Source organism: Oryzias latipes, chromosome 8 (assembly GCF_002234675.1).
Source record: "Oryzias latipes chromosome 8, ASM223467v1".
In the NCBI taxonomy this organism is placed as follows: domain Eukaryota; kingdom Metazoa; phylum Chordata; class Actinopteri; order Beloniformes; family Adrianichthyidae; genus Oryzias; species Oryzias latipes.
In genome coordinates, this window is record NC_019866.2 from 4,528,002 (window position 1) to 4,555,480 (window position 27,479).

Consider the following 27,479-nt stretch of genomic DNA (forward strand, 5'->3'; position numbering starts at 1 on the left):
TGCTGCCCTCCCTGCTTCTCATGAAGTTGGGGCCCGGGCCCCCAGCTTCGATTAAAACCTCCCCACTTTCTGTCTCCCTGTCAGTTTAGGGTGTCAGCATTTTACAGCCAGATACCTGGGTTCAAGTGCTGATTAGACCTTTATTTACACTTCTTCTGTGGTAAAAGCCTGAAAGAGAAGTTCAAATTATTCATCCCTGTCTTGATTTGAAGTGACAGGCCGGCTTTGTTTGGAGGCAAACTGAATCCCCAGAGTCTGACACTGGCGTTCCGTTAGTCACCTCAGCTGTCCACGCTGCTTTGCAAGGGTGGAGGATTTAATCAAACCACATCCACGCTTCAGTTGCCGCATTAGAACGGTGCAGAGAGATATTATTGTTGTTTTAGTCAATACAACAGCACACTGCCACATGAAATGGAGATTTTTACGTCAGCTGTAATCCATCTTGCTGGTCACTGGAGGCAAAAAAATATCTAAAAATAAAAGGTGCTTACTGTCTTGATGTGAAAATACTTGCAGCTTGATTTATGGATTTATTAATGAAATGCTGTTCAAAAGCAGGAGGCTGGGGTTTCCTGACAGAAACTACATTTTCTGTTGTTTTCTCTGTGCTTTCACACCCTGCATGAGAACAAACGATGAACCTGAGTCATCGATGAAGGTCTGTTGTTTTGGTGGGAAGTCGTTTCGTGGTGAGATTCTATTTTTCTTCCATTTCTTTTTCTGTTTTTGCCGTTTTATTCATAAAACTGCATGAGATGGGATGGGGTGGTCCTTGCATCTGGGTGCAGGCAGATGGAGGGGCGGCTCTGGTTTGGTTGAAGTCCTCATTCACTCCTGATCTGCTGGAGGTTTTCCTCATGAGTGTGACTCAGAACGCAGAAGTGGGCTTCAGATCTGATATTTCTCACCATGTAGAGACTCGTAAGAACTCCGATAAGATCAGACATTTGTTGAATTGCAAGGTTTTATTTAGATTTGCCTGTCACTATGGAAGCGATTATGTAGCATAAATAAAAAGCAAAGTCAAAACCAAAAATGCTTTTTCATTTTCAAAATTAAAAAGCATTTTTTGACTCAAAAATATAATGAAAAAGCAAACCACCAAAATGCTTTTTCATTTCCTTCCTCAACACAGCTTATTCTGTCACTTAATTAAAATTAAAATGAAAATGGTATTTGACATTTCATTTTCAAGACGTTCTCTGGTAAATGTGTAGCATAATTCATTTAGAAATGTCTAATTTGACATTCAAAATGGATTAATTGAAATGCTTTTTAATTTTCAAAATGAAGCTGCATTTTTTGACTCAAAATTAAAAAGAAAAAGCAATATTTCAAAATGCTTTTTCATTTCCTTCCTCAACCCAGCTTTTTCTGTCACTTAATTAAAATGATAAATAAAATGGTATTTGACATTTCATTTTCAAAAAGGTTCCTGGTTCATGTGTAGCATAATTCATTTAGAAATGTCTAATTTGACAATTAAAATGGATTAACAGAAATGCTTTTTAATTTTCAAAATGTAGCTGCATTTTTTGACTCAAAATTAAAAAGAAAAAGCAATATTTCAAAATGCTTTTTCATTTTATACTTAAAACCGCTTATTCTGTGTCATAATTAAAACGAAAATGCAAAGAGGGGATTGCATTTGCATTTTAACATCCACCCTGGGAAACTTGTAGCAATATTCATTTCTTATAAGCATTAGCAAAGGGGAGGCGGGGCGATGACGTCACTGCTTTCTCCTTGTGTACGGCCGCTGTCGCTGAGAGACCTGGTGTGTCTGTGTTCGCATTGAGATCACCTAAAACCGGGTCCTGTTCACAAACCGCTGGACCTGGACTGCTCAAACCTGGATTCCTGGATCTTAATGCGAGAAATGCGGCAGAATGTTCCTTTAGCTCCCTCGCGAATCAGAAGCTGTGAATCGCAACCCAACTTCTTCCATCAACAGACAGCAGATTTCTCGATGCTAAACGTTGCTGGTTGGACCAAAACACTCACTCAGCGCGTAGCTGCAGGAGACTATCTTCATAATGTGCTTTTATTACAGTTATGCTAATATTTTACGGCCTGCTCTGCTCGATAATATGTTTTTAAATCCGTGCGGTCAGACGACGCTAAAGTTGGCTTACGATTCACAGCTTCTGATTCGCGAGGGCACTAAAGGAACATTCTGCTGTATTTTTCACATTAAGATTACGTAAAACCGGGTCCTGTTCAAAAACCGCTGGACCTGGCCCGCTCAAACCTGGATTCCTGGATCTTAATAAATCAAACAGCAAATTCACCGCAAAGCTGCAGATAAATGTGTAAATATGTGGGAATCAGTCTTTATTTTGTTCTGGACACCACTGGAAACACAAATTCATATGATGGTTTCTCAGATCGCAGCAGCATTTCCGCCTTCAGCGATCGTCGGGAGCTTCGCGCTCCGCTATGCGAAGGCAGCTGGCGGTCCGAAGAACAAAAGCTTGTCCGCGGTGCGTCCGGAGGAGGACCGCAGAAGAAGGACATGCTGCTATGTAGTCCTGAGAAGCTGTGGAAACTCATCAGAAGTTCACAATCATCACAAAACCCTCGTCTCTGCCGCTAACACAGTCTGCTCCTGGTGCGTGTGTGTGCGTCAGTCAGCAGCCGGACACACGGAGAAAGCAGTGACGTCATCGCCCCGCCTCCCCTCTGCTAATGCTTATTCGAAATGAAAATTGTGACAAGGTGCGCGGGGTGGATGTTAAGATGCAAATGCAATCCCCTCTTTGCATTTTCGTTTTAATTATGACACAGAATAAGCGGTTTTAGGTATAAAATGAAAAAGCATTTAGAAATATTGCTTTTTCTTTTTAATTTTGAGTCAAAAAATGCAGCTACATTTTGAAAATTAAAAAGCATTTCTGTTAATCCATTTTAATTGTCAAATTAGACATTTCTAAATGAATTATGCTACACATTTACCAGGGACCTTTTTGAAAATGAAATGTCAAATACTATTTTATTTATCATTTTAATTAAGTGACAGAAAAAGCTGTGTTGAAGTATAAAATGATAAAGCATTTTGAAGTATTGCTTTTTCTTTTTAATTTTGAGTCAAAAAATGCAGCTTCATTTTGAAAATTAAAAAGCATTTCTATTAATCCATTTTGAATGTCAAATTAGACATTTCTAAATGAATTATGCTACACATTTACCATGGAACGTCTTGAAAATGAAATGTCAAATACCATTTTATTTATCATTTTAATTAAGTGACAGAATAAGCTGTGTTGAGGAAGGAAATGAAAAAGCATTTTGGTGGTTTGCTTTTTCATTTTATTTTTGAGTCAAAAAATGCTTTTTAATTTTGAAAATGAAAAAGCATTTCTGGTTTTGACTTTGCTTTTTATTAATGCTACATAATCGCTTCCATACGTCACTGCGTGCATCCGTGTTTTGAGTTTCACGCTAACTTCTCTTGTATGTTTGGGACGTTTTTTCGTTTTGTTTTTTTTGTACATAAACCTGGTTTCCTCAGACAGCAGAGTCCTGCATTCTTCACTGTGAGGGAAAACAGTTTAAAAATATCCTCCTTCACGCTAAAAACTCACATTGCTCACAGATGTAGAGGCAGCTGAGGGAAGCCAAAGCGCTGCCGTCCAGATGTTTCAGTCAAGAAAAGGTTTTTCAATCCAAAACCGAATGGCAGATTCTAACACTTGAAGTCATAAAAATAATAATACATTGTTTACAAATCTGCTGCATTTTTTACCTCATCCTGAACAATCGGATTAAAAGAAATTTGATCTAATTTTATCATCACACAGTGCAATCCAACACCAGAGTTTGCACAGAGTTCCAATACACACTGACAAAACATTATTCTTTTTTAATGTTCATCTTGGTTATATATACACAAAGATTTATTTGCAGAAAAGACTAAATGTATAATTTTTTTAGATAAACTTTGCTGTGATTGTCAGAAAATAAGTCAAAACCTAACTGTGCAGGTTATGTTTTGCTGCACAGCATCATATTTCTGTAGATGCTTTGACAATATCTTTCTTTTTTTAATTTTCCCTGTTTTCTAGAAGACTCATCTTCTGTTTTAAAGATGCAGGACCCATTCTGTTCATTAATAAGTCAGAACAACCTTTCTCTACAGCTTTCCTTCATTTTACGGTAAATCTTAGCAGTAAAAATCTTCTTTTTTTTTGTTATTTGTAGCATATTTAACACTTCCTTTATTTCATTTAATGGGGGAACATTAAGCACATTCCTGCTCCTCTAAAGTTACTTTGAATGTTTGTTAGTTCAGTCACGATCATTATTTTAATCATTGTTTGACTTGTGCTTTGGTTTAATGAGGCCATGGATCTATTGGATTCCTTCTCTTTGTGTTTCCTCTTACAGATTTTACTGAATCCGTCAAACGCTTCTTTGGAGTTTCAGTCTTGATTATATTTTACAAAAAGAAAAGTGTTTTTGATTTGTGCCTTTCTGTGTTGATTAAATGGAAATTCTGCAGTCCATCTGTAAACCCATATTGGTCTGTTTAGCTTTTCATGTACAAATAGGTTGAACAGGAAAAAAACAGAAAAAATTCAGCCAATTTTTTTTTTTGTAAAACCACTTTAGCAACATGTGTGGGGAAACTGCCAAAAGCGTGTTATGAGGCTCTTTCTCTGAGAATATATTCATTCATTTGAGACATTTGAGAAAAAGTCCAACTGGACTCACCTTATAAAAGTCGTGATAAGACTGCAGAGAACCGCATTCTTGATCTGTTGGAACGTTCCACATGGTCCTGCTTTGTACTGTGGTTTGTTTGGCTGCCGCTCCACAACCTCATTCTTTGTGGTTTAAGCATTTTCCTCTAGTTTAAAATAAAAAAAAAAAACTTGCACCAGTTTCTGTGTAAATAAGAAAAATAAAATCCTTAAAATCCTCCACACACTGAATAATAATAATAATAATAATAATAATAATAATAATAATAATAATAATAATAATGCTGTTTGAGTTGTTTTTGAACACATTTTTCTAAGGACACCAGCTTCATGTTGCTGAAGTTGTTTTCAGGCTGATGAGTGAGTGAAGCTTTCTGCTGGTGATGCAGCTCATGAAGTTTAAAGTCCTCATGTACTAAATCAGTTATTGCAGTGATTAATTAGAGACCCAACATAGACATGACAGCTCAAAGAGGCTATAACAGACCTGAATATGATCAAACTTAAGAAATGATTTTTGTCTTCAGTCTCCTGTCCAGCAGTTTCTAGATGTTCTTGGTAATTCTGTCTGCATATCACAACAGGAGTTACTAATTTACTTATTTTGTCTTATGACAGATGTTCCAGTACTTTGGGCTTTATGTGTTGTTTTTTGTAATAAACCTATCTTAGACAAGAACAAATTTGGCGTTTTTACACCTTTTTAATGATTAAAGCTAATCCAAGTCATAATTGTTATTATTTTATGTATAATTGCTGTTGTCACATCATGAATTTTTGCATGCACTTGTTTTGAGTTGAAGCTTTAACTTTCAGGGGATAGACGGAAAGGAAAATGACGTCATCATTTTTATGTGAAATAAAGAGAAAAAGTTCCAACAGTTACTGTAAACACAAATTCCATCAGTCTTCTGTTTTAAGCTTGACAGCTGATACGACAAGAGTACTTGCTTCAGATAGTTTTTTTTAAGTACACATTCAGATAGTTGTGTTTTGGTGTTTTTAACATGTTCTTATAGCATTTTTCATGAAGGAGGACATATATAAAGAAAATTAAGCTTAAAATTGCCTTTTGAGTATTTCTTTGTGAATCAGGAGCAGATGAAAAATTGCAGTTTGAAAATAAGCATAGATATTGCATCGGATGGGCCAAAAGCTCCCTGGTCAGAGCTTTTAGCAACGTGGAGGAGAAGAGGGAGCGGGGTTGCTCGTTGCAAACGTTTTCGCGCACAACTCAATGGTGAATCTCTACTCAACTACTGCCACTCTGCAGACACTCTATCCTAGAAAACAACACTTTTTGGACAAAAAGAGCAAAATCATAATTAAAAAATCACTGGGAATGCTTTGAAAATAGATCAAAAGATGATCAGAGTGGGACTTTGAGGCAAAGAAAGAAAAAGACCAAAAGTCAAGTAATACAATTGCATCTTTTTTTTTTTTAATTATTGATGTTCATTTCACTTTCACACATTTCTGTCTTTTTTTTAACATTTTATAGTTTATTTCGTATCAACTCTAAGAATGCATTTAACATTAGTAGATAACTACAGTTGACATTCAGCTTCTATGGGGACCAGGTCCTGAAGAGTCTGTATCAAGTAAAATCCCACGTTGACAGTGAAACTCCCCAAAGGCTTCACTGTGCTGCACACTACACGTCCTGCTGCCTGAAAGCTACTGTACATGCAACACATCTGTACAGTTGAGCTGATCTCTATTGACATATAGCTCATGTAGGTTTAGAAGTACCTGATGGCATGTAAATGTTTTACAACGCTACATGAGCTTTTATTTATAGCATGTTACATACAGTATGTGTTCTCTGGCATTCAGGTTTTAATGTAAAGCTTCCTGCATGGTTTCTGCATTCATTTGTGCAAACTATTCTTACTAGCGTCTGGTCATTTGAAGCTTCTCAAATGTGTGCATGTATAAGTCCCGGCTCAAAAGAAGAATCGCCGTTTTACTTCTTGCAGATGAATGCAGAAACCATGATTTCAACACAAGACTTTACATGGGAACCTCTTTTTTACAGCTTGCATGAGTCTCCAAAGGTTTAGTTGTGACTTCAGTTCACGAAAAGCCTTCATTGCATTAAAAAATATTCTGTTAAGACACAAAACACGTGGTAAAAAAAAAAAAAAAAAAAAAAAAAAAAAAGAGCATAAACTTCTGAACTCAAAAACTCTGGGTAATGCAGGCACTTGAACTGTGGTACACTCTTTGAGTGAATTCATATTATCTCCTATAAGTGCTACAAAATAACATCAGTTAGAAAGTAGTACAATTCATAGTATAAACATACAGCAAAGAAAGAAAAAAAAGAGAAAATGCTAAAGAATAAAGTCAGACGTAGTTTGTGAACGCGTCTTGCATATTTCCTGTTTGTTGCCAGGCGTCACATTCTCATAGTTTCTGTCTTCACAAGCTGGAGGAGAAGTAGAGGACCTCAGCGCAGGGCGGATGAGCGCGCTGCTGGAGGGCTGATTGGGCCTCAGGGGGGAGATGGAGTTGAGGCATTTCAGGGTTTTTTTCTTTCTCTCCCTTCAATTCAACTCTGGTCACTCACAGTTGAGTCTGCTTTAATGTCACAGCCAGGATCAGGATGAATCACACTGGCTCACTCGGGAGAAGAGTGAATCATACACTCGTCTTTGTGCGCCCGGTCACGTGTCCCCACCACAACAGCCTCGGAGCTGTTAGCATCCGCAGAGCCGCGCTTCCATTTATCACACTGGAGCGATTGATGAATCACAGCGAAAGAAATCGCCAAGCTTCGGTGGCCGTGTGATCGATGCAATGCAACGCAATGACTCATATTCCCTGCAACTTCCTGTCTGTGGAGACTTTTTCTGCTTAACACTGAACTTTAAAGAACTTCAAACAAGTGAAAGTGTCTTTTGAAGTATTCACACCCTCATACAGAGTCCTACTGACTATAATTTCAGGCCAATTTCACTGTTCAACCAATCAGATAGCGAACACAAAGCTGCAAAAGTCGTAAAACATCCACATCTCAGCAAATCTTGGGAAAATGTTGCGTTCAATCTTTACAGCAGACTTCTGAATCGATCCATTCCTGAATGATGCATGAACATTGACTCTCTGTATTTAGAAACAACATCTTCTTAAATATTTTTGTAAATATAAGCAGAGCACGTCTGTCCCATCTGAGCTGGACCACCACAGAACCAACCCCTGGTCAGTTTTAGCCACTAAATGTAACATAAAAAATCCCTTTCTAAAGGAGCAACCTTTTTCTCAACTATCCGTCAGGTCAGAGGTTTTCTAGAAATAAGAATCGTAGAACCTTCTTTAAAACTTTTAGATTAAAGTTTGATAATTCAACATTTACATGATGTTTCAGGTCATGAGGGAATTCAAGCCTGAGAACTTCCTTCTTTCCCCCTCCGTCAAAGTCTTTCCATTTTGCAGTTTAAATTAGCAGCTGGAAGGTGTCTTCTACTAGAAAGCTGCCCTCAAGCTTAAGAAGTGACTGCTTTAAATCTCCATAGCGATGGAAATGCCAGTCCCCCCATCCAGGCTGTGACGTCTGCAGCATCCATCCTGCTGGAAGTGGACAGGAGGGTGAAGGAAGCTTGAGCCCATGAGGTTATGTGATTACCTTTGTGTGAGGACGTTTCCCTAATGGGCTCGTTGTTGACATGAGTGCCAGTGACAAAGCCTTACAGTCAGAGGACACTCTGTAAAACAAAGTTGGTGGGAGGGAGTGTATGCATGTAAAAATGTTTTTATCTCCAGAGGGGAGTCCCTTTTTTTCCACTTAAAAGATGGGATTCCTTCAGGCAGATTTTACTCTTTTCTTCAGTCCAAAATGAATTTACACACCTGTGATGACATCCCAGCTCAGATCAATTCCCTTTTTTCTCCTCACACACCTGAGGTTCTCCTCTCCAGCATCCAAAAAGAAACGTGGACTAAAAACTCAAGCGACAAAGCAAAAGCAAAAAAATAAAGCAAACATCTAGCTGAGTCACCTTAAGTCCAGGAAGCTGTTAAAATAGAAACTGTGGAGGCACTCTGAAGAGATTAGTGGAGTTGAAGAGGATCCAGTTCCTGATTATCAATCAGAAAAAGTTGGGACTGAGTCCGACTCCCCTGCAGCATTTCTGTGCTGCTCTGACAGTTGGTGATTTGCAATGCGCCTCACAAAGAGGGACCAGGATTATCTGAGAGCAGGACACCAAAGAGGAGAATATGAAAGGGGCTGCTTCGGACTCTTTGATGCTGGGAAAAAAGTAAATACAGACATCAGAGTCTGTCTTTTTTGCCTTTCAGGCGCTCGTGAGCCACAGCAGCTGATCATACGACTGAAAGTAAAATAGGAAACTTCAAAAAGGGAGGAAGATTCTAAAGTGGCAGCGAATGAGAGTCGCATGTCAACAAACTGGGATTTTCCCTTAAAATGAACTGGCATGTGTCCGTTATTACCTGTCTGTGGTTCAGTGATCAGTATTGCCATTGGTTTTGTTTCCAGGCAAAAGACAGAGGTGGACTCAGAGTGTCGGATGAGTCACACTGTGGCCCAAACGGAAGGTCCACAAAAGTCTGTTTTTAAAGTCTCTCTGTGGCGCCCCCATGTCTCCACTTTGGTCCTTGGTAAAGTCCTCACATCTCTGTTGCCAAGTCCTCAGCCCCGACACCTCCTCTTCCTCTTCAGACATTGGGGGGAGGTGAATTCGGCTGGGAGCTGCCGTCCACCCTGACCACTGCAGAGACAGGAGACACAAACGGGAATCATTTTCACTGAAACCAGCAGCTTCTCGTGATAGCTTTCTTCCAAAAGTTCATCTTTGTGAGAATAAAAAGACAGTCCTTCCTGTAGGGGGCCCTGTGGGGCCACTCTCCATCTGACCTGGAGTTATTAGAATGGATGCTGTTTTCCCTCAAACCTCTTAACCTGCTGTCAATTGAGGAGAGCCATGGAAACGGCTGTGGAATGCATTTATGAGAAGACACTTAAGTCCTGTGGGTGTTTTCCAGCCTTGATCAATGCAACCAAGCCTGGGAGTGCAACAGGGTTTATCACGCAGCTTTAGGTGGATAAAAGGAGTTTTTTTGTGTCGCAAGCCTCATCGCAGACCTCAGAATTCACATTAATGATCCAAGCTTTACTGTTTCCTCTGTGCGCCTGCACTGAATCTGTCCGGCGACATGCGTGGTCTGCAGCGCTCCTCTCTCTTCCTCATTTCGTAAACAGTCACGACCAATGACACAGAGCAGAGACGGAGCCATCCACACACATCCGCCCGTGCACAGTGGCTCACACCTGTACCGCTGCTTCAGCCCAACCCCTCCCGGGATGAGATTGCACCTCATTTCAGAGGCAGCACTGCTAATAAGAACCATATGGCCAGCTGATGTTTTATGGGGTCCGACCTCGTTGTAAGAATCAATGGAAGCTCTCTTTCCCTGAACCACAGCAATCAGGTCTCCTGTGAAATGTGAACTACCAATCAGACCCGAGCTTTGTCACAGACTCTTTTTCCTCCTTCTTTTATTCTCATCTATTAGCACATTTGCAGCATGATTGGATCATCAATATGGACCTGGAATTTGCTGCTTCAAGAGAAATACTGAGCAGTTTTGTGATTGTGGCAATAACTGGAAGAATAAAATTTCAGCTTATTTCAATTTTTAATAGCAAATTTTACTGGAGACATGAAAAAAACCTGTTACATCCGCCAAGTCAACCCAAATGTGCCGCACGTGTATTTTCATAATATTGAAAAACCTGTCAATTAAGTGGGTTTTCAATCATTTTATTAAAACTCATAAATTGATCCAAACAGTGTGTTGTAATGTTTAATTTTTAAATTTTAAAAGGAATTAGGTAGAGACAAATGTAAGATCGTAAGGAATAGAAAATAAGCGGCTTCATCCTGTTTGGTTCTGGTTTCAGGTTCTACCAGCTGACTGTTTTCTGCAGATCTCAGAGGTTTTGAGACCCACCAGAACATCTGAACAGTAAAAGCCTTTCTATTAGGCTAGGATTTGAAAGCAGAAGCAATGCTATCTAAATTCTTGTCAAGACTCAAGATTTTTTCAGTAGGACTGGTGAAAGTTTAGGAAACAATATAAATGTATTTTATTTTGGCTGAGCCGCGTTGTCATGTCGCCCGAAGCGTACTGCCATCAGACCAACCTTCCAATCCAAACTCCAAACTCATCTGTTTAAATCTGCACTTTCCCTCTGATTTTACTGTTCACTTTCTGTCACCAGCTATTCGTTGGGCTTTTATTGTATACCGGTATTTTCTGGTGATATTATTGACTCCTCTCTTGTACAGTGTCCTTGAGTTTCTTGAAAGGCCAATGTAAATAAAACAGGTTGTTTTCATTAATATTGCTTAACATCATTGCCGCTTAAATTACGTTCAATGTAAACAAAGCTTTATGATGGAACAGTTTCAAATATCCCAACTGTGTTCAAATGCACTCTTGTTCAGTTTTTGTTGCTGCAGTGCTGTAAAAATCACAAGAGTAGAGGAAATGTTTGCCGTCATGAGTCAGTTCTGCCTCAGTAATCTATCAGGTGACTCAGCTCCTCTGTAAGTGTAGCTCTGTAATGTGACACGAGAGCTGCTGCTACTAGAAGAGACCAGCAGAGCCATCAAAGTTTGTGGTCGTTTAATCGAGTTTGATGTAGGACTTGGAGATGTCAGCCATGTTTATTTTGAGTTCACTTTTGCTGTTTTGCGGTCGTCGATTTGGTTACTTTGGAAGACCTAACTTCAAATCCAGCCCTCTCAGAGTCTAGACTTGAACCCCAAAGACTCCTTTGTGGAATTCTATAACAGTTTGGGTTTTTTGAGCGAGTCAGGTTTTTTACATCCCTTTGCGTGTTTGTGAGGGGGGAGCAGGAAGCCGCGGCGGTTGTGTGCGAGCTCCAGAGATAGATGGTTCTTTGATGAGCTGACAAAGACGAACCCCTCTTCATGAAGGAGCTCCCATCCCTCACAAGCCACTCTGGAACCCCCCCTTCAACGCTCTAAGCTTTCGTTTGTCAGTCTCTGTTCCTCAAATTTAGTTTCTAAAAGCATGCTTGACTTGTTTTCGGTTGAAATTCGCTCTCGTAAGTTTAGGCGCCAGTAATGCAGGGTCCACTTGGAAGCAGGAAGCTCCCTGCCATTTCATTGCATTACAGTGCACGACACCCCCCCACCCCCCCTCCACCCCCCGTCATGCACATCTAATGGGGAGCGGAACCGACAACCTCCAAGCAGATTTGTTGCCTGTTCTAATGGTTTTCACGCTGACTGGCTGTACTAATGCCAATTATAAGGAGCTAAACACGGATGCTAAACCGGGTCTGCAGAACGGTCCTGGATCCCGTCCTGCAACACCTCCTAATGAGCCAACGAGTTAGGAAAGCGACAGAGTTAACCAGGAAGTTCCTCTCTCCCTGAACCGGCGCCAGGTTCCTCCTACAAAAGACATTCTGTCTTTCCCTCATCAGCCGGCTTTGCATTTGTGGATGGGACGAATGCAAATAGGTGCTCAGATTAACCTCAAAATAAGCCTTTCCCAAGCCTCATTAGGACGTTCAGAACTGCAGGGCTGGCATGGACTGCTCAAGAGGAAACTACCCCACCAGTTGGCACATCTTTACCCCCGTCTAACCCTTTCTTAGACAAAATCAGAAATATAAATAAGAAATACTGTGATGTCTAATTAGTGAGCGTAAAATGCTTTGAATGGGATTTCAATTTTTGGTTTTCTCTCTACGCACTGAGCTCCTGCAGATTTTTAGCAAAACTGAAGCAAAGTTCCTATGATTCCTACACAAAGACCCGACTTCCTTCAGCTTGTTTTCAGCCATAACCTGCTTACTTCAGGTGCCTCACAAGGATGCAAGCATCAGTCTTTCTGTCAACTGATCGTTTTTCAATCTCAAAGCAAAAAGAAAAACAAACGTTTGTTTTGTTTCAGGGGGAAAAACTGGCAAAGGATCTGTGAAAACCAAATCTCAGTAGGATATCATGTTGTAATCAGTCAGGATGTTCTTTGGCAGTTTGAATATCACTGTGAGCAGAAAGCAATATGTGGTGGTGAGAACTCTGTCATGTCATGCCAGGCTGCAATGCAGCTTAAAGCTACTTGGTGCAAAAAATACCTTTTTCACTAAAGAAAAACCAAAGTTTCGGTCAAAGGAAATTTAAAAAGATAGTTTTAGTTTTAGGTTGGTTTTTTTTGCTCATTTTATTTACCTTTTTTGCTTCAATATTCTCATGAAAGGAATCGTACCTATCTGTTCCTGGGTGTGTGAGCGTGACGGCTGAGGTTGGACTTCAGCCTGACCGTGCTGCTGCTGCTCCTGCAGGCTCTGAGTGTCCACTGAGATGCCGCTGTCGCTGTGCAGCTTTTCCCCCTCCGGCGTCACCATCTGGTTGTTTGTCGCTGCACGATTGTTAGCTGCCTGTTTGTTCTGCTTGCAGCTATTCCACCTGAGAAGAAGCAGGAATAATTTACCAGTATTTTATTAATCTGCAAAAAAAAAAGAAAAATCCAGTCTGTTTTATTGTTATTAAATGTTTATGTCTTGTAAAAAAAAAAGCAATATTCAAGTAGACTTAAATAAGCATCTATTGGCAAAGTGACTGCAACTGACTAAAATACAGCTCTTCCTTAACATTCCTTTTTTTTTAAGTTAATGCTGTTCAAGCCATCTAGTTGTGCCAAAAGAAAGTACACCTTTTTTCTTGCTTTAAAATTAAAGTAAAAACATCTAATTAGTGACATAACAAATAAAAATCTTGTTCATCCATTTGCCACCTTAACATGATTCATCGTCAATGTGTCATGACAACTCAAAATATTAAAAAGGTTAAACTACTAAAAAGGAAAATAGTAAAGTATAAAATAAGTGACATAGTAAATAAAATAAAAGACAAAACTAATATTATCGTTGCTTATTTATTTTTTTCTAAGCTTTGGTATATATATATATACACACATATACCTTATGCGTGGGTATAACAGTGTGCATCGTATGTATGGAGTCTGTTTGTATTTTATCCCACTTGGTTTTTATGAGGTGTTGATGTGATCAGAGTATTTATATCACAGGAATCAGAATAGAATTTAATGAAATGCATAAAAGTCGCCGCCGTTTGACCACAAATGAAAACCTGGACCTAAATCAGATTCTGCGTGAAAATAATAACGGTGCAGTTTTAAAAATATATTGTTAGTCTTCTTGCCAGCATAAAAAGTCAAATAAAATTAAAGCTGCCTGTGGTTTTGCCCTCACGGTCCCCTCCGGACCCGCCTCCCTGGCTGAGCTGCTGCTACTGGCCCCTCACTCTCCCCCTTTGCCCCTGCTACCCTGCTCAGAGCTGCATGTGAAAAATTGATGGAAAAAAACACTCTTTTTTCCATAGTAACCACTTTGTTTTTTGACCGCCTACTGGTGACCAACAAATGTCTTTACTTTTTAAAATAATCTGCAAAAGTAAACTTTTAAATTTCCTTGGTAACAGGAAATGTAATTAAACATTACAACACACTGTTTGGATCAATTTATGAGCTATGGAAAACAAAAATTGAAAACCCCGATAAATTAACAGGTTTTTCAATATTCTGAAAATACATGTGCGGCACATTTATGTTGACCTGGCGGATGTAACAAGTTTTTTTTTATGTCTTCAGTAAAATTTGCTATTAAAAATACTCGGGCAAAAAAAAAAAAAATGGACGAGCAACAACACTTTTTTGAGCTTGTTACGCTAGCGCCATTCAAAAAACTACGACTTCTAAATCCAGGGGATAGATTAAAATCCCTCGGAGGAGTTTAAATTTGTAGCTGGTACTAAAAGTGCTTTGTTTTGTTTTTTTATTTAAGATTGTGTCCTTCCAGAGGTCAAAGGTCTAAGAAACGTTAGTTGTTGTTGGAGACTTAAGCTGTTGAGTGGTGTTTGAAATTTTGTAAAGATTACTCAAACAAGTTTTCTTTTTTTCTTTTTTGTGAAAATCACCAAATTCGACTCATTATCAAAAAATGGCCATCAAGCTAAGGACCATCCTATAAAAGCTTCCTGTGAATATCCCTAACACCTGTGTTTGGGTTTTGTTAGTGGATTTTGAAATGATTCTTCTTTTTTTTTTTTTGAGCTTCATAATAGAGTTTGGCCCCATTCTTTTTTTGACGATTTATCTGCTGTGATGTCATCATTTTTTGGGGGGCAGGGTCTTCACTATCCCCCAAATTCTTTTACATCAGGTACTAGGTGCGTGGAAATTCTGGTGAGTTTGTGAGTATGTGGCGAGGGTCCAAGAAGAATTGGGAAAACAATCTGGTCCTTGCAGTCCAGAACTGTTACTTAACATAACATTCTATTTGATTTTGGGTTTTGATTGGCGGAATATGATTTTTAGTTTGACATGTTTGCAACGGACTAGAATGAGGAATGTTGGTGGTCTCAAACAGTAATCATTAGGAAGTTCCATGTTTTCTATTTTTTTTCACCCTCTGTCTTCTGTTTAGGAGAAGCAGCCCAACATGACACTGTGTGGAAAGAAAAAATCCTGCTGCTGTTGCCGCCGTTTATCAGCACAACGCTGTGTATTAAGCTCATCAGAAGCAGTTTAAAATAAACTCTGCCAACCCTGGAACATAATTGTCCATTACTGTGGTACATTGCAAACATTGTGATGAGTGTCAGGTTGTAGCAGGAAAAATGCTGGTCGTTTGAGTTGTTGAGGTGTTTCTGTTATTGCTCTTCCTGTTAAACATGAATGATTTTCCTTTAAGACTTGCAGAAAGTCACATCATTTTTATTGTGCTGATGCCTGGCAAGAAGAACATGTGGATTATTAGCCAGATGTGAGTGTGACTGAGCTGATAAGTCTGCTTCTCAAATTTCCTTGGTCGGCGCTCTTCAAACAATCAATGCCACTAATGAGCTTGTTTACTTGCTTTAAATGTGTTTAGCTGCTGTTTGTATCTGTCTGTGGGAGTGTGTGTTCTCACTAATGTGTTTTTGTCGCATTAAATGTGGTTGTTTTTCCTTTAAGGTCTCACGATGGTGTGTTTTTAAAGGCGTTGAAGTATTTTATTTTATTTTTTTGGTGACATATGAGCCAAAGTGGCTTCGGAAAATCTTTTTGTTCTTCCTTCTTGGAGTAGATCAACAGCCACATGTGCTCCATTTTCAGCTGACCTCTTGAAGACGATGTAAGCCATCAACCCCACCACCACAGCGGCCAGGATGGAGCAGTAGATGGGAATGAGGTTTTCATTGAAGCCGTGGCCCAGGAAGTGAGGCGAGCCGGCCCTGGGTGTAGTGGTCTCGCTGCTTGGCCATGGGTTGTCCAGGTTGGGGAAGTCTTCAGATGGGAAGGTATCTGTCATGTCAGAGGTTGGAATGACATCTGTGGGGGCGTTGGGATCTGTAGGACGACAAAATGAAATATTTTAGAGTTAAATTAAAAAAATAAAAAACATTTGACCTGCTCAGAACAGCCTAAAGGTCCCCCTGACTCACATGTTCTGTCAACAACACCCACACGGAGAGCTGCAACAACAGTGTCTTTAAAAACACTGCTTATCTGAATTTTCCTTCATTTGCAACAAAATATAAAATTCATAAAGCACTTAAGCAGACCTAATTATTTCTTTGTAAAAACGTCAAAGTAAAAGAAGTAAAAACAAGTCTTGTGAAATATGAATTGCTACTGAGGTCATTGTTTTTTTCAGAAAGCTAATTAAACATTTTTTGCTGCTTGTTTTCTCATATCCATCTGTTTTTAGGATCCTTCTGTTTTATTAAATTTTGATGTAAAACTAAGGTGCCAAAAGTTAAAAAGTAAACTAAATAGATGCCATAAACAAGACAAAAATCAGAGAAGGACCAAGAGGAAAACCCAGGTGTATGATATGAGAGCTCAAATGTCTCTTATGCAGAGTAATAACTTCTGGAAGACTTTGAAACCCCCAAAAAGAACTGCATTTGTCTTGTTCAGATTCAGATATGTCACTTTGATGATTTAAACCAAACATGTTTGCATGATTTATTAAAAAAAACAATAACAATAATCATAACGGCTTCAAAGCAGGCAAAAAAACTAAAGGAGGGTCCATCAGGTTGACTCATTATCTGAAGTTATACAATGGTACTGGTGAATACTTGATTGGCTGCAGGATGTCCATTAAAAAATGATAACGGACACCTTAAAAAAAGGTTCCCGTCACACAGCCTGTCAGATTCCACAGTTTATCACAACAGCCAGACAGTAGAAAAGATCTCTGTCCTTCAAATGTCTCTTTGTCCTCTGTCAAATGTTACCGTCAACCGTAATGTTGTCTTCCATTGGGAATTGTTTGCTGTCTGCCTTTCTGTCTTGCAGAAGAAGAGTAAATATGTGTTTAAGATTAATTCTATTATAAATTAATTTTAAAAATAATTTGTTGGTCCACATTTAATGATCAGAGTTAATGTTGGATATTTCTTCAGAAAAAGCGATCTAGAAAATGACTTGTGGACTTTGTTTCTTTGACACAAACTTGTATCACTCAGCATGACATTCAGTATTTACACACCTTTTCTCCACTAGTGGCTGCAGTAGACGGAGAGGCAGGTTCTGTAGCCGTTACCGTGACAACAGGTCATACCATGTATTAAAAAGTCTCCTTCTTGTAAAAAGATATTTAAATGTATAAAAAAACAAGTACTGATAGTTTATTTCATATGTATTTCTTTCATAAGTGACCATGGTACAATTGAGATAATGCGTCGTCCATTAATTTCTGATAATGGACATCTCGTCAGGCATTGTCCCTATTTGAACTTGGAGTTGATCTCAGAATGAAGTTAATGCAGCCCCATTTACCACATCTATGTAGAACCTCTGGATAAAAACAATCTCCTTACGAGGAATCTTTATTTGCAGAGCTCTTGTTTTCTAGGGTGTGGTTACCAGATAGCCTGCACACATGCTGCAGCTGTTTCTGACAGACAGATGGGTTCTGCCTGGATCGCTGTGTGCAACAAAGGAAGAATGTATGATCCTTAACCAGCGAGGCAAAGTTCTGCTGCTTATTTCTCACCACATCCTTTGTGTGGGTGATGTGTGCTCATTGCGATCATTAAGAACATCTTGAGGAACAGGATCTGCTGCTTTAGTGAGGTCACCTTTTGCAGCTCAGCTCTTGCCGAGGACAGAATGATGATAGTTCTCTGTGCTACTGGTGGGTCTGGTTTCCATCACGGCAAAAGGACGTACAGACATTGTTTTTTCATACATCTGCAGATTTCCTGTTGGTTTGTGCTTCATTAATGACCATTTCCCATCCTGCATCAGCAACGCGTCTTTTCTGATGAACTGTTTAAATCACCCAATCCATCAGACCTCGCTTTTGTAACGCTGCTGTTCTAGGGAGCAGTTACTAGTTACGTCATTATTCTGTGAGATGATTAGAAACGAGCCGAACAGCCCACGGATCCCTCATCCTCTTAGGATTCGACCAAGCAGCCAAAAAACTCCTCTGAGCACAGAAATGTGCAGCTCGGTTCGGATCCTGAAACTCTCAGCAGAACCTCAGGCTGCTGCTCATTAGCTTTGTCGCAGGATTAACCTCACGGGGACCCCTGGAGCTTCTTTTAAGGCCAGAGACGAGGGGCCTCAACCCCAAATTCCTTTGGGATTGTTTCTAAATATTAGCATTTTTGAGGGCTGTGCACAACTTTCCCAAATCAGCACTTAATCCATGCTTTACAGCACTATAATGTGCAGTTATGAGCAGACATATTTCAATTATGAATGTTGATTAGGACTGTTCCCATGAAGACCCCATGCTGTTTAACTGCAGCAGTTTTAATATTATGTATGCAAAAAAGATTATAGTGAGAAGTCAGAGCAGAGATGGACTTATTGCTTCATTAATAATATATATGTGTGTGTATATAGCTGTCTGTCTGTCTGTCTGTTCATTAGGATGCTTACACAATTTACTAATTCAGAATTTAACTCACCATAACTCAGATTAGAAACGCCTCAGCGTTCTCTCAATTAAAAGTCACTGAGAGAACAAACGTTTCGTATGAACTGATTAAAAAAGATGTTCAGGCATTTAGGTTAATAACTGAAATCTAAAAAACTGGTGTTAAAACTCAAAATAAACACCCGACTTTAAATTATCCAATTATCTTAAGTTTGATACTTCCTTGTATCGAAAACTGCTGATTTTATTGTATTATGCTTTACTCATTCTTTGATTGCTTGAACCATTTCAAAATCAAATTTAAAAAAAAGTGAGTGATGATTTCTGCAAATCAAACCTTGATTTTTTTTTCTGTTTCAAATTTTCTGTTTTTAAGTTTCTAAACTGAAATTTTCACTTTCAAATCTTTTTTTCCAGTTTCAAATCAGAAATCTTCAGTTTCGACTTTAGGCCCCTTTCTGGCACGTTGGGGTGGGGCTTAGAAGACGGAACAATCAGAATGATGTTGGTGGGAGTTTCAGGCTTGGTACATTCACTGACAGTGGAAACCAGGCAATTACTAGTCAACTGTCACTGTCTTAATCCTGCTAGACCTGAGCGCTGCCTTTGATACTGTTGATCATGGGATCCTTTTGCACAGACTCCAAGACTTTGTTGGCATCTCTGGATCTGCCCTGAGTTGGCTCAAGTCTTATCTAGAAGACAGGAAATATTTTGTTGAAATTGGGAGTTGTGTCTCAGACTACATGGCCTTGACTTGTGGTGTGCCCCAGGGATCGATCCTGGGACCCCTTCTGTTCAACCTCTATATGCTGCCACTAGGGCAGTTAATACGCAGTAATAACATATCTTATCACAACTATGCAGATGATACTCAGCTCTATGTGTCACTGACAACAGGTGAATATGGGCCGGTGGATTCACTCAGCCACTGCCTCCAACAGATCAGTGCGTGGATGCAGAACAACTTTCTCCAGCTAAACTCAAACAAGACCGAAGTTATTATTTTTGGCCCACAGAAACAAAGAGAAAGTGTCAGCAGCTACCGTCATTCTCTGTCTCTTAAACCCTCAAATCAAGTCAGAAATCTAGGGGTAATCATGGACTCTGACCTAAACTTTAACAGCCATATCAAGTCAGTAACATCAGCGGCATTTTACCATCTGAAAAACATTGCCAAAATCAAAAACATAATCTCAAAGCGAGACCTGGAGATACTTATTCATGCATTTGTCTCCAGTAGGTTAGACTACTGTAACGGCCTGCTCACCGGCCTCTCCAAACGAGCTGTAAAACAGCTTCAGTACATCCAGAATGCTGCTGCTCGAGTCCTGACCAGAACCAGGAAGTATGATCACATTAGTCCTGTGCTCAGGTCTCTGCACTGGCTCCCTGTACCTCAAAGAATAGACTTCAAAGCAGCTCTGCTTGTGTACAAGTCTCTCCATGGCCGCGCACCAAAGTACATCTCTGACATGTTAGTGCCATATGAACCATCTCGTACTCTGAGGAACTAAACAAGGGGAATCAGCGTTTCAATATTCTGCTGCTAAAATCTGGAACAGCCTCCCTGAAGTCGTAAGACAGGCCTCCTCTGTGTTCATGTTCAAATCTAGAATTAAAACATTTCTGTTTAGCCGTGTGTATGACTGAAAGGTCCTATCTGCACTTTTCTTTCTTTTCCTTCCTTTATTTTTAAATCAATTTTCAAATTTTTCTTTTCTTTTAAAGTAAATTTTACGTTGATTATTTCTATGATGTATTGTGATTTTAATGCATTTTTCTGTTTTGTGAAGCACCTTGAATTACTTTGTGTATGAATTGTGCTATACAAATAAACTTGCCTTGCCTTGCCTTACTACCAGAAAATGAAAACACGATAAACCCGTTTCACCCGATAATCCAGAACGAATACGGTTCCTGTTCAGACTATGGAAACTCGGAAATGAACCCAGAACAACTGGAAAGATGGGTCAGAGCGGTGGTCTTGGTTCTTTTCCATTCAGACTGAGCTTGCTTCATTTTTAAGTTCCTCAGTCTGAATAGGCTCTGTGCTCAGGATTGGAACAACTGTGAAAGTGAATATTTGAGTTTTGAAACTTAAAAACAGAAAATTTGAAACAGAAAAGAAATCAAGGTTATATTTGACTTGCAGAAATCATCATTCTCTTTTGCAAAGTTGGTTTTTCTTTTTCATTTGTTTTGAGTTTTAACACTAGTTTCTCAGTTTTAAGTTGTTGTGTTTAGGATTTCAAAACTGTTGGCCCCAATTTGGCTCCATGATAATTGTTGTTTTTTTTCTCAACAGTTTGAAGCATCCTCCTCCTAGATTTGCACCTCCACCCTCATGCATTAGGGGAAAATAAAATTCCATGTGTGGTGCTCCCAGCACCTCAGATATCACATTTTAATAATTTAACAGCCTATCCAGAAACGATGTCCTGATTATTCTGAACAATCCTCAAAGTTTTTTGACGGTTTGATCTGAGCTGCTCTGAAACAAAGAAAAAGGAGTTGCCGAGGATTTCTGGGGAAAATTCTGTAAATAATTGAAAAAACTTACTTTGAAATGGTCACAAACTTTTGTTTTAAAAGATTCTGTAGTTAAACAGAAGAATCCCTCATCATCAGTTGGGGCTTCTACTGAAGTAGGAGAGTCAGGAAGTCTAGTTTTCTCTGGATGCAGTGCAATGAAGAGTGAACATTTTGCTGTGCTTCAAACTAAAAGCACTCAGTGTTAAAAAAAAAAAAAAAAAAAAAAGCACATCATGAATTAATTGCTGAAGGCTAAAACAGACATAAAGAACAAAGTGGAGCGTTGCAGCCAACGGCACTTTTCTCACGTGGCAGATAGTCAAGTTTCTCCACATTGATCCTCTGCATAATTGAAAAACAGTAACTCATTTAAAAAAGGCCAGAGGGATCTTCCGCTTATGTGGACATTCTGGAGACGTCTGTTTGTTTTAAAGGGTCCGCGTGGCGATGACAAAGCAGTCCTGCCTCTCGTTGGAGTCTTGGTTTACCGTAACGTTAGAAAGCATCTTTCAGAAAGATCCCGCACATGTGCACGCCATACATAGAAACACGCAGACTGGAGACACGGAGCTATTTAAAGCAGCACTATTGATTCAGATCTGTCTAAAAGGAGGAAACGTCGGGAGAACGCTGGAACATCGGCGTCTGTATTACATGCGTTTCTTGACCTTCCCTCTGATGTAGTCAGGTTTCCTCTGCTCCGCCATACATCATTCGCCCCATGCAGGCCTCACTAATGGTATTAGCAATGCAATATGAGCTTGCAAATGGAATAAAGTGTGAATGGAAGGTGTGGGGAAAAAAAGAGTTTACATGTGCAGATGGTCAATCTAAGAAGGCGCTGGATTATCGGTCATCCCACAGCTTTATTGGTGCTCTGTGAAGCTCTTCCTCCACAGATGTACTGTATATTTCCATCAGTCGGTCCCACCTCAACAAAAGCTGTAAATTGACCTTCTCAGTCCTAGCTGACGGTTCTCCTGAGGGTAGCCTTCATATAAACTTGACTCAACACCGAATGCAACACCTCTATTGTCTCTGGTTTCGGGCCTGAAACGCAGCCGGCTGTCTGGCGCACCTGAGCTGCAACAGAATATGAGCTAAAAGGTGAAGGTGGACCTTTAACTGTTCCACTCAGGGTTTGAAAAAAAACAGAAAAGCAAGCCCCGACCTTTACGAGAGCGGACAAGGATATGTTTGATGGCAGGGTGAGGACATGACGAGGAGGTCAGAGGAAAAGTTTTCATTTTTATGAGCCACTCAGGTCTTCGCATGGACGCCAAACCCCCCCCCGTCCCAAGCGCACCCGCTTATGGTTCAGGGTGGAGATGAGCGACTATCATGCGCAGCACATGCACAATGACCTCTTTATCAGCCGCCAAACACTCTCCCTCTGTCTCAGCTCGGCTTCTATCTCCACTGCCTGTCGCACACATCCATCACACACACACGTCCTGCCAATTATTCAAGTGAGCGCTCTGTCTTCTGTTGAGGGGAGTTAATAGGAAGAGCGCTGGGGGGTGGGGTTGAGCAAAAAGCGAGGGGGGGGGGGGGGTTCAGAGGAACAGAGGAGCTGCTGTAAAGTGCTCTGATTAGCACTAGTAATTATGCCGCAGTGACGGAGGCGTTGAAAGCACACTGGGCACCTTCCGCCACCTCCACCCGCCCGTCCACTTATGTGTGTGTGTGTGTGTGTGGGGGGGGGGGGGTGATGAGCACCGTCTGACCAGACAGGAGTGATGTCTGTGTTTTTAATCTTTGCCTCTCTGGCTGCAGCAGACAAACACGTGCTAAACATTTCCAGCTGAAGCGGAGCGTGAACAGCACCTCCTGGATAAACAGCGACGAGGCCAAAGCGGACAGTAACCTGAAGATGAAGGAAAAGACGGGAAGGATTTTCAGCATCACATCAAAGATGCTTTAGAGCTGCCTGGATTTCAAGAAAAATCTGGAAGAATTAGACTAGGCGGGAGGAGGCACTGCATCGATCTTACGTTCTCATAAAAAATTGTTTTGTGCATCTAAAGCTTGTCAGCGTGTGTGCATCTTGCAGTCATGTGTGGGAGCTCATAGAGGTCACTCAGCGAAACCTGAGCGTGAGCAGAAGAAATCCCAGGACTCATATCGACCCCTCAGCATAGAATACCAGCACAGCACATATGCTGCAGCTCTCTGTCTGTTTGCACCGCTCTGTCCCTGTCATTGTATCTCGTAATTGACACTTGCTGACAGCTGGATATGAACTGGGGATTTGGGGAATTGTAAACTCCCCCAATCAAAATCTAAACTAAAGTGGGCTGAAAAAAGAAATGCTAATAAAAAAAAAAAAGTCTAAGTGGGAGAAATGCAGAATCCCAGGGAGGAACATTTTTGTTCTGCAGAAAACAAACCGATATGAACATCCATCAGAGACCACCATGGAAGCCTGGAAACATCACCACTCCACCACTCCATATGTCAGCAAAGCCATTACTGCACACCCAGTGGTGCTATCAGACAGCGCTCTCCGTTCATAAAGTCACTGATGACGCTGTCCCCAATCTGCAGCATTACTGCTTCTGTGTTTCTGTGTCTCAGGACAAGGCGGGTCAAAGTTGAGCTCCTTGGGTGGGCTCTGGAAGAGCAGCAAACAGCTGTGTTGTTGGTGCAGTGAGCAGATATCCGTGAACATCTTGCGGTTATTTCAGAAAGCATTTACTGTATGAACATCATCTGGCGAGTCGCAATGTAAAACGCAGTCAAGAATGAAAATGAGCCACATTTCCGAGAGCCTTGTTTATGTTCACAGCTACTTTGGTGGTGATTTTCTGATGAAGTTGCACCTCTGAGGGGGTTTGGCTGCACGCAAGGAAAAGTTGTTGAGTCATTAATGATTTTATTTGTTGTTTTTCTCTTTCATCAATCACTCCAAGTCGTATCACTCAACAGTTCGTGGCGTTCAACACCCAGAGAGGCTCCTGGAAGCTAACACAAGCATTGGCAGATCTTTTTATGGTTGAATACCGTAACAGACTCACATGGAAGCTAATGTGTGAGGCCTTGAAACCCATGGAATAATATGGCATTTTTCTCTTTATGAAAAGTGAGTGTAAAATGTAGATTTTTACAGGACTGTCAGTCTGATCTCAGGGTCACTCTTTGGCAAAAGAGGCTTCTGAAGATGAGCGTTGAACATTTCCCACTGTGTTTTTTTTTTTGTTATGGCTTCAAGGGCAGATTTTTATCTTGGATATCCAGAGAGATGCCAAACAAAGCGAGGATCAGATCAATTTCATGCCTGGCCTGACCCAAAAAGATTTACAGCTTCCTTGGGCCCTCCACTGTCCGACATGAGCAACTCAGGCGTGTTCGCTGGCCGAGCGCGTTATTGATCGTCTCTGTGTTGACTCTGCAGCAGGCTGTGACCTTTTAATGCTAAAACTTTCAACTCCTGGTTGTTTGAAAGTCTGACCAGCTTGACCTTTAGCCTCCCCGGTCACCCCCCCAGTGACTTATGTATAACGCCTCAAAGCCAGCTTGAAATAACTTGAATACAGTGTGCAGTTGGTGGTGCTGAAGCTGCTGGGGTCTCCGCTGAAGGTTCCTGCACGCCTAATTTCTGCTCTTGGTGCAAACAAACTCATGCTCGGTTCAGGTATTTAAACACTGATGCAGACCAAACAACAACATTCACCATCTTTGGCAGCAGAGACACATCACTCTTTTCAGGACATAGTTTGCAGTTGTTTGGATTAAATAAACTTAGAATTTGTAGCTGATGAAATCTTTTCAACTTTTGAGTGCTTTGTTGTCGTTAAATAAAAAAAAAAATTTGTTCACAAATAATGACGGAAATGAGCCTGAACCTAATCCAGCTCACAGAACTCATAACCTCTTTAAACCGCTTTGCAAATTCAAAGTAAAACTGCCAGAATTCTTTTTTTTACTGTTAAAATATTTTGTTATTTAACCCTGAATTGTCCAGTTGAGCCTGATGTAATTAATGCAAAGATAAGTGCACTTCTCTGCCCCTAGTTTAGTTCAAAAATTGCGTCCCACCTCTGCATCAGCGGGTTAGGTTGATATTTCAGACAAACTGTGCATTTTGTGGTACAGGCGGCAAATTTGGCATGGATGTACCTTAGGATCCCCTCTTCCAGAAAAGCGCATTAGCCACCAGAAAAATCCCAAATGGCAGCCATTCGTAAAGATGCTGCCCATACACTTGATTATTGCATAAATATTCATTGTCAATCTGTTTGCTGTTTTTGAACAAATCAAAGGGGTGGATAATTTCTTTCAACACTAAATCGGTGACTGTCATGTTAAAACGATTAAAAATTCCTGCAAAGGTCACTTGAACGGGCATCGAAGTGACTAAAAGTGCTGCAGACTTACTAAAGCACACAGCGTCTGTGGTGGGTGTGCACTCAGACTCCAGTGTCTCCAGGTCCTCCTCACAGATGGTGCAGGGCAGGCAGGGTTCCACTGAACTGTCCTGATCGGAGTACGTCTCATCCACGCAGTCCTCACAGACCGTGTCCTGGTCATGATCACACTGGGAGTACACGCCCTGACCCCTCGGGCACACCGTGCACCTCTCACAGCGATCGGACAGCGGGTTAAAGTAGAAGTTGTAGTCGCACTGACATTTTGCGTCACTGATGTCGGTGCAGGGCGCCACCATCCGCATCAAACCGACACACTGAGTGCATGGCATGCACTTCTCTGTGAGGCTGTAGCTCTCTGAGAAGGTCTCACCTGCAGAAAACAAGATCAGGAAAGCCGGTGTTAGAGAGAAGATGACACATTGAAGGAAATCCATAGACCAACTACGATGAAAAGGATGTCTTTGGCTTTTAACATTTTTCTGAGGATGGAGGACATATTAAAAAATTAGCTCACAATTGCATTTCTCAATACTTATTTATTCAAAATGTTGTGAATCAGTGGCGTTGCTGTGCGCCAACTGTTTCACCCACAACTCAGAGCTGAATTTCCAGTGAACTACTGCCGCTCTGCAGACACTATGTCCAAGAAAACAATACAGGTTTTGGGATTTTGGCTAAAAACAGAATAATCTTAATTAAAAGACCACTAGGAACACTTTGAAACTAGATCAAAAAATGTTGGGAGTGGGACTGTATTGTGAGCAATGATGATAATCCTGTTTATTGGTTGTTCATTAGGAGGCAGCACTGACTTTTGCTCCTGTATGAGTGCCGTACTCTCACTGAGGCGTGAGCTGAAAGCTTGTTTTCCTCATAACTTTATTGATTTCTGTGTTTGTGCGGCGCTAAGTAAACTGCTGTGATCTGAGAGAAGCGTTTGTGCACTCTCAAGACTTTTTACATTTTCAACTGCTGCTGGGTGTGATATATGTTTATCCTGCAGCAGAAACAACGAAACTCTAACTAAGAAGGAATATTCTTGTTTATTCTGTTGAAATGGACACTTTTAACGTTTTCAGACAAGCTGTTGTTTTCAGAAAATATCAGACTCACCTTTAAACTTTATTGTTTCTGGATATCTGTAAGAACTATGATATTCTGGAACAGATCCTTTAATGAATATGACAAAAAGATCCAAAATTAGTGCATCTAGTAGGTCTGGACCCTCTGCCAGCTTCAACTTGGCTATAACCCTGATGGTTAATCAGTGATGGCACCTCATGAAAGATCCTCAATCTCAAAAGCAGATATCTTCTGACAGGCACAAATAATTTTGCAGAATTTCATTAAATGTATTTAAAGATTTCCATCTCAGCCAAACTATATCTGACTGAAGCTGTCTGCAGTCCAGGACAGCAGCCCTTCCTTGACCAAAAGAGTGAGTCACCTCTAAATTCTGACAGCTTGTTTCCTGAACCTCCTCAAGAAGTGATGAACTCTGCAAACAGCCGGTTCATTTTCGAGCTGAGCATTAGACACAGAGCATTTTATAGATTTTTTTCGTAGGGGTTTTGGGGGCAATAGAGATTTAGCCTCTGACTTTGTCCAGATGAGCTAAAAGCGTTTGGTGTCCAGTTGCTTGCTTCCTTTCAATTACTGCAGGCTCTTTAAATTTGCTCTCCAGGAACATTTTGTGTCAAGAGGTTTTGGAAGAGATGACCTCAAATTAGCTTATTCCTGCACTAAGAGCTCCTTGGGGCGAAACACATTGTATTGAGGCTGCGTTTTCATCTAGAATTATTGTCAGATATAATTGGAAGCCCTCTGAATCACGCATGCTGAGATAGTCTGTGCATGCGTGTTGGTAGCAGTTGACGGGGTGAAAAGAAACAGATTCATGGC

The 27,479-nt window shown here is 40.5% G+C and overlaps 1 protein-coding gene across 1 annotated transcript in view; it reads right to left on the reverse strand.

The window, feature by feature from the left end:
* Positions 1–6,158: 6,158 nt before the first annotated feature.
* Positions 6,159–27,479, reverse strand: part of LOC101170271 (tumor necrosis factor receptor superfamily member 16) — a 31,963-nt gene continuing 10,642 nt past the window's right edge. Inside the window, exons 3-6 of the mRNA XM_011477846.3 lie at positions 25,585–25,947; positions 15,893–16,121; positions 12,978–13,177; positions 6,159–9,439 (exon numbers count right to left, since the gene is read on the reverse strand). Coding sequence (XP_011476148.2) covers positions 9,387–9,439; positions 12,978–13,177; positions 15,893–16,121; positions 25,585–25,947 — 845 coding nt within the window. The 3' untranslated portion in view covers positions 6,159–9,386. The remainder of the gene's footprint in view (positions 9,440–12,977; positions 13,178–15,892; positions 16,122–25,584; positions 25,948–27,479) is intronic.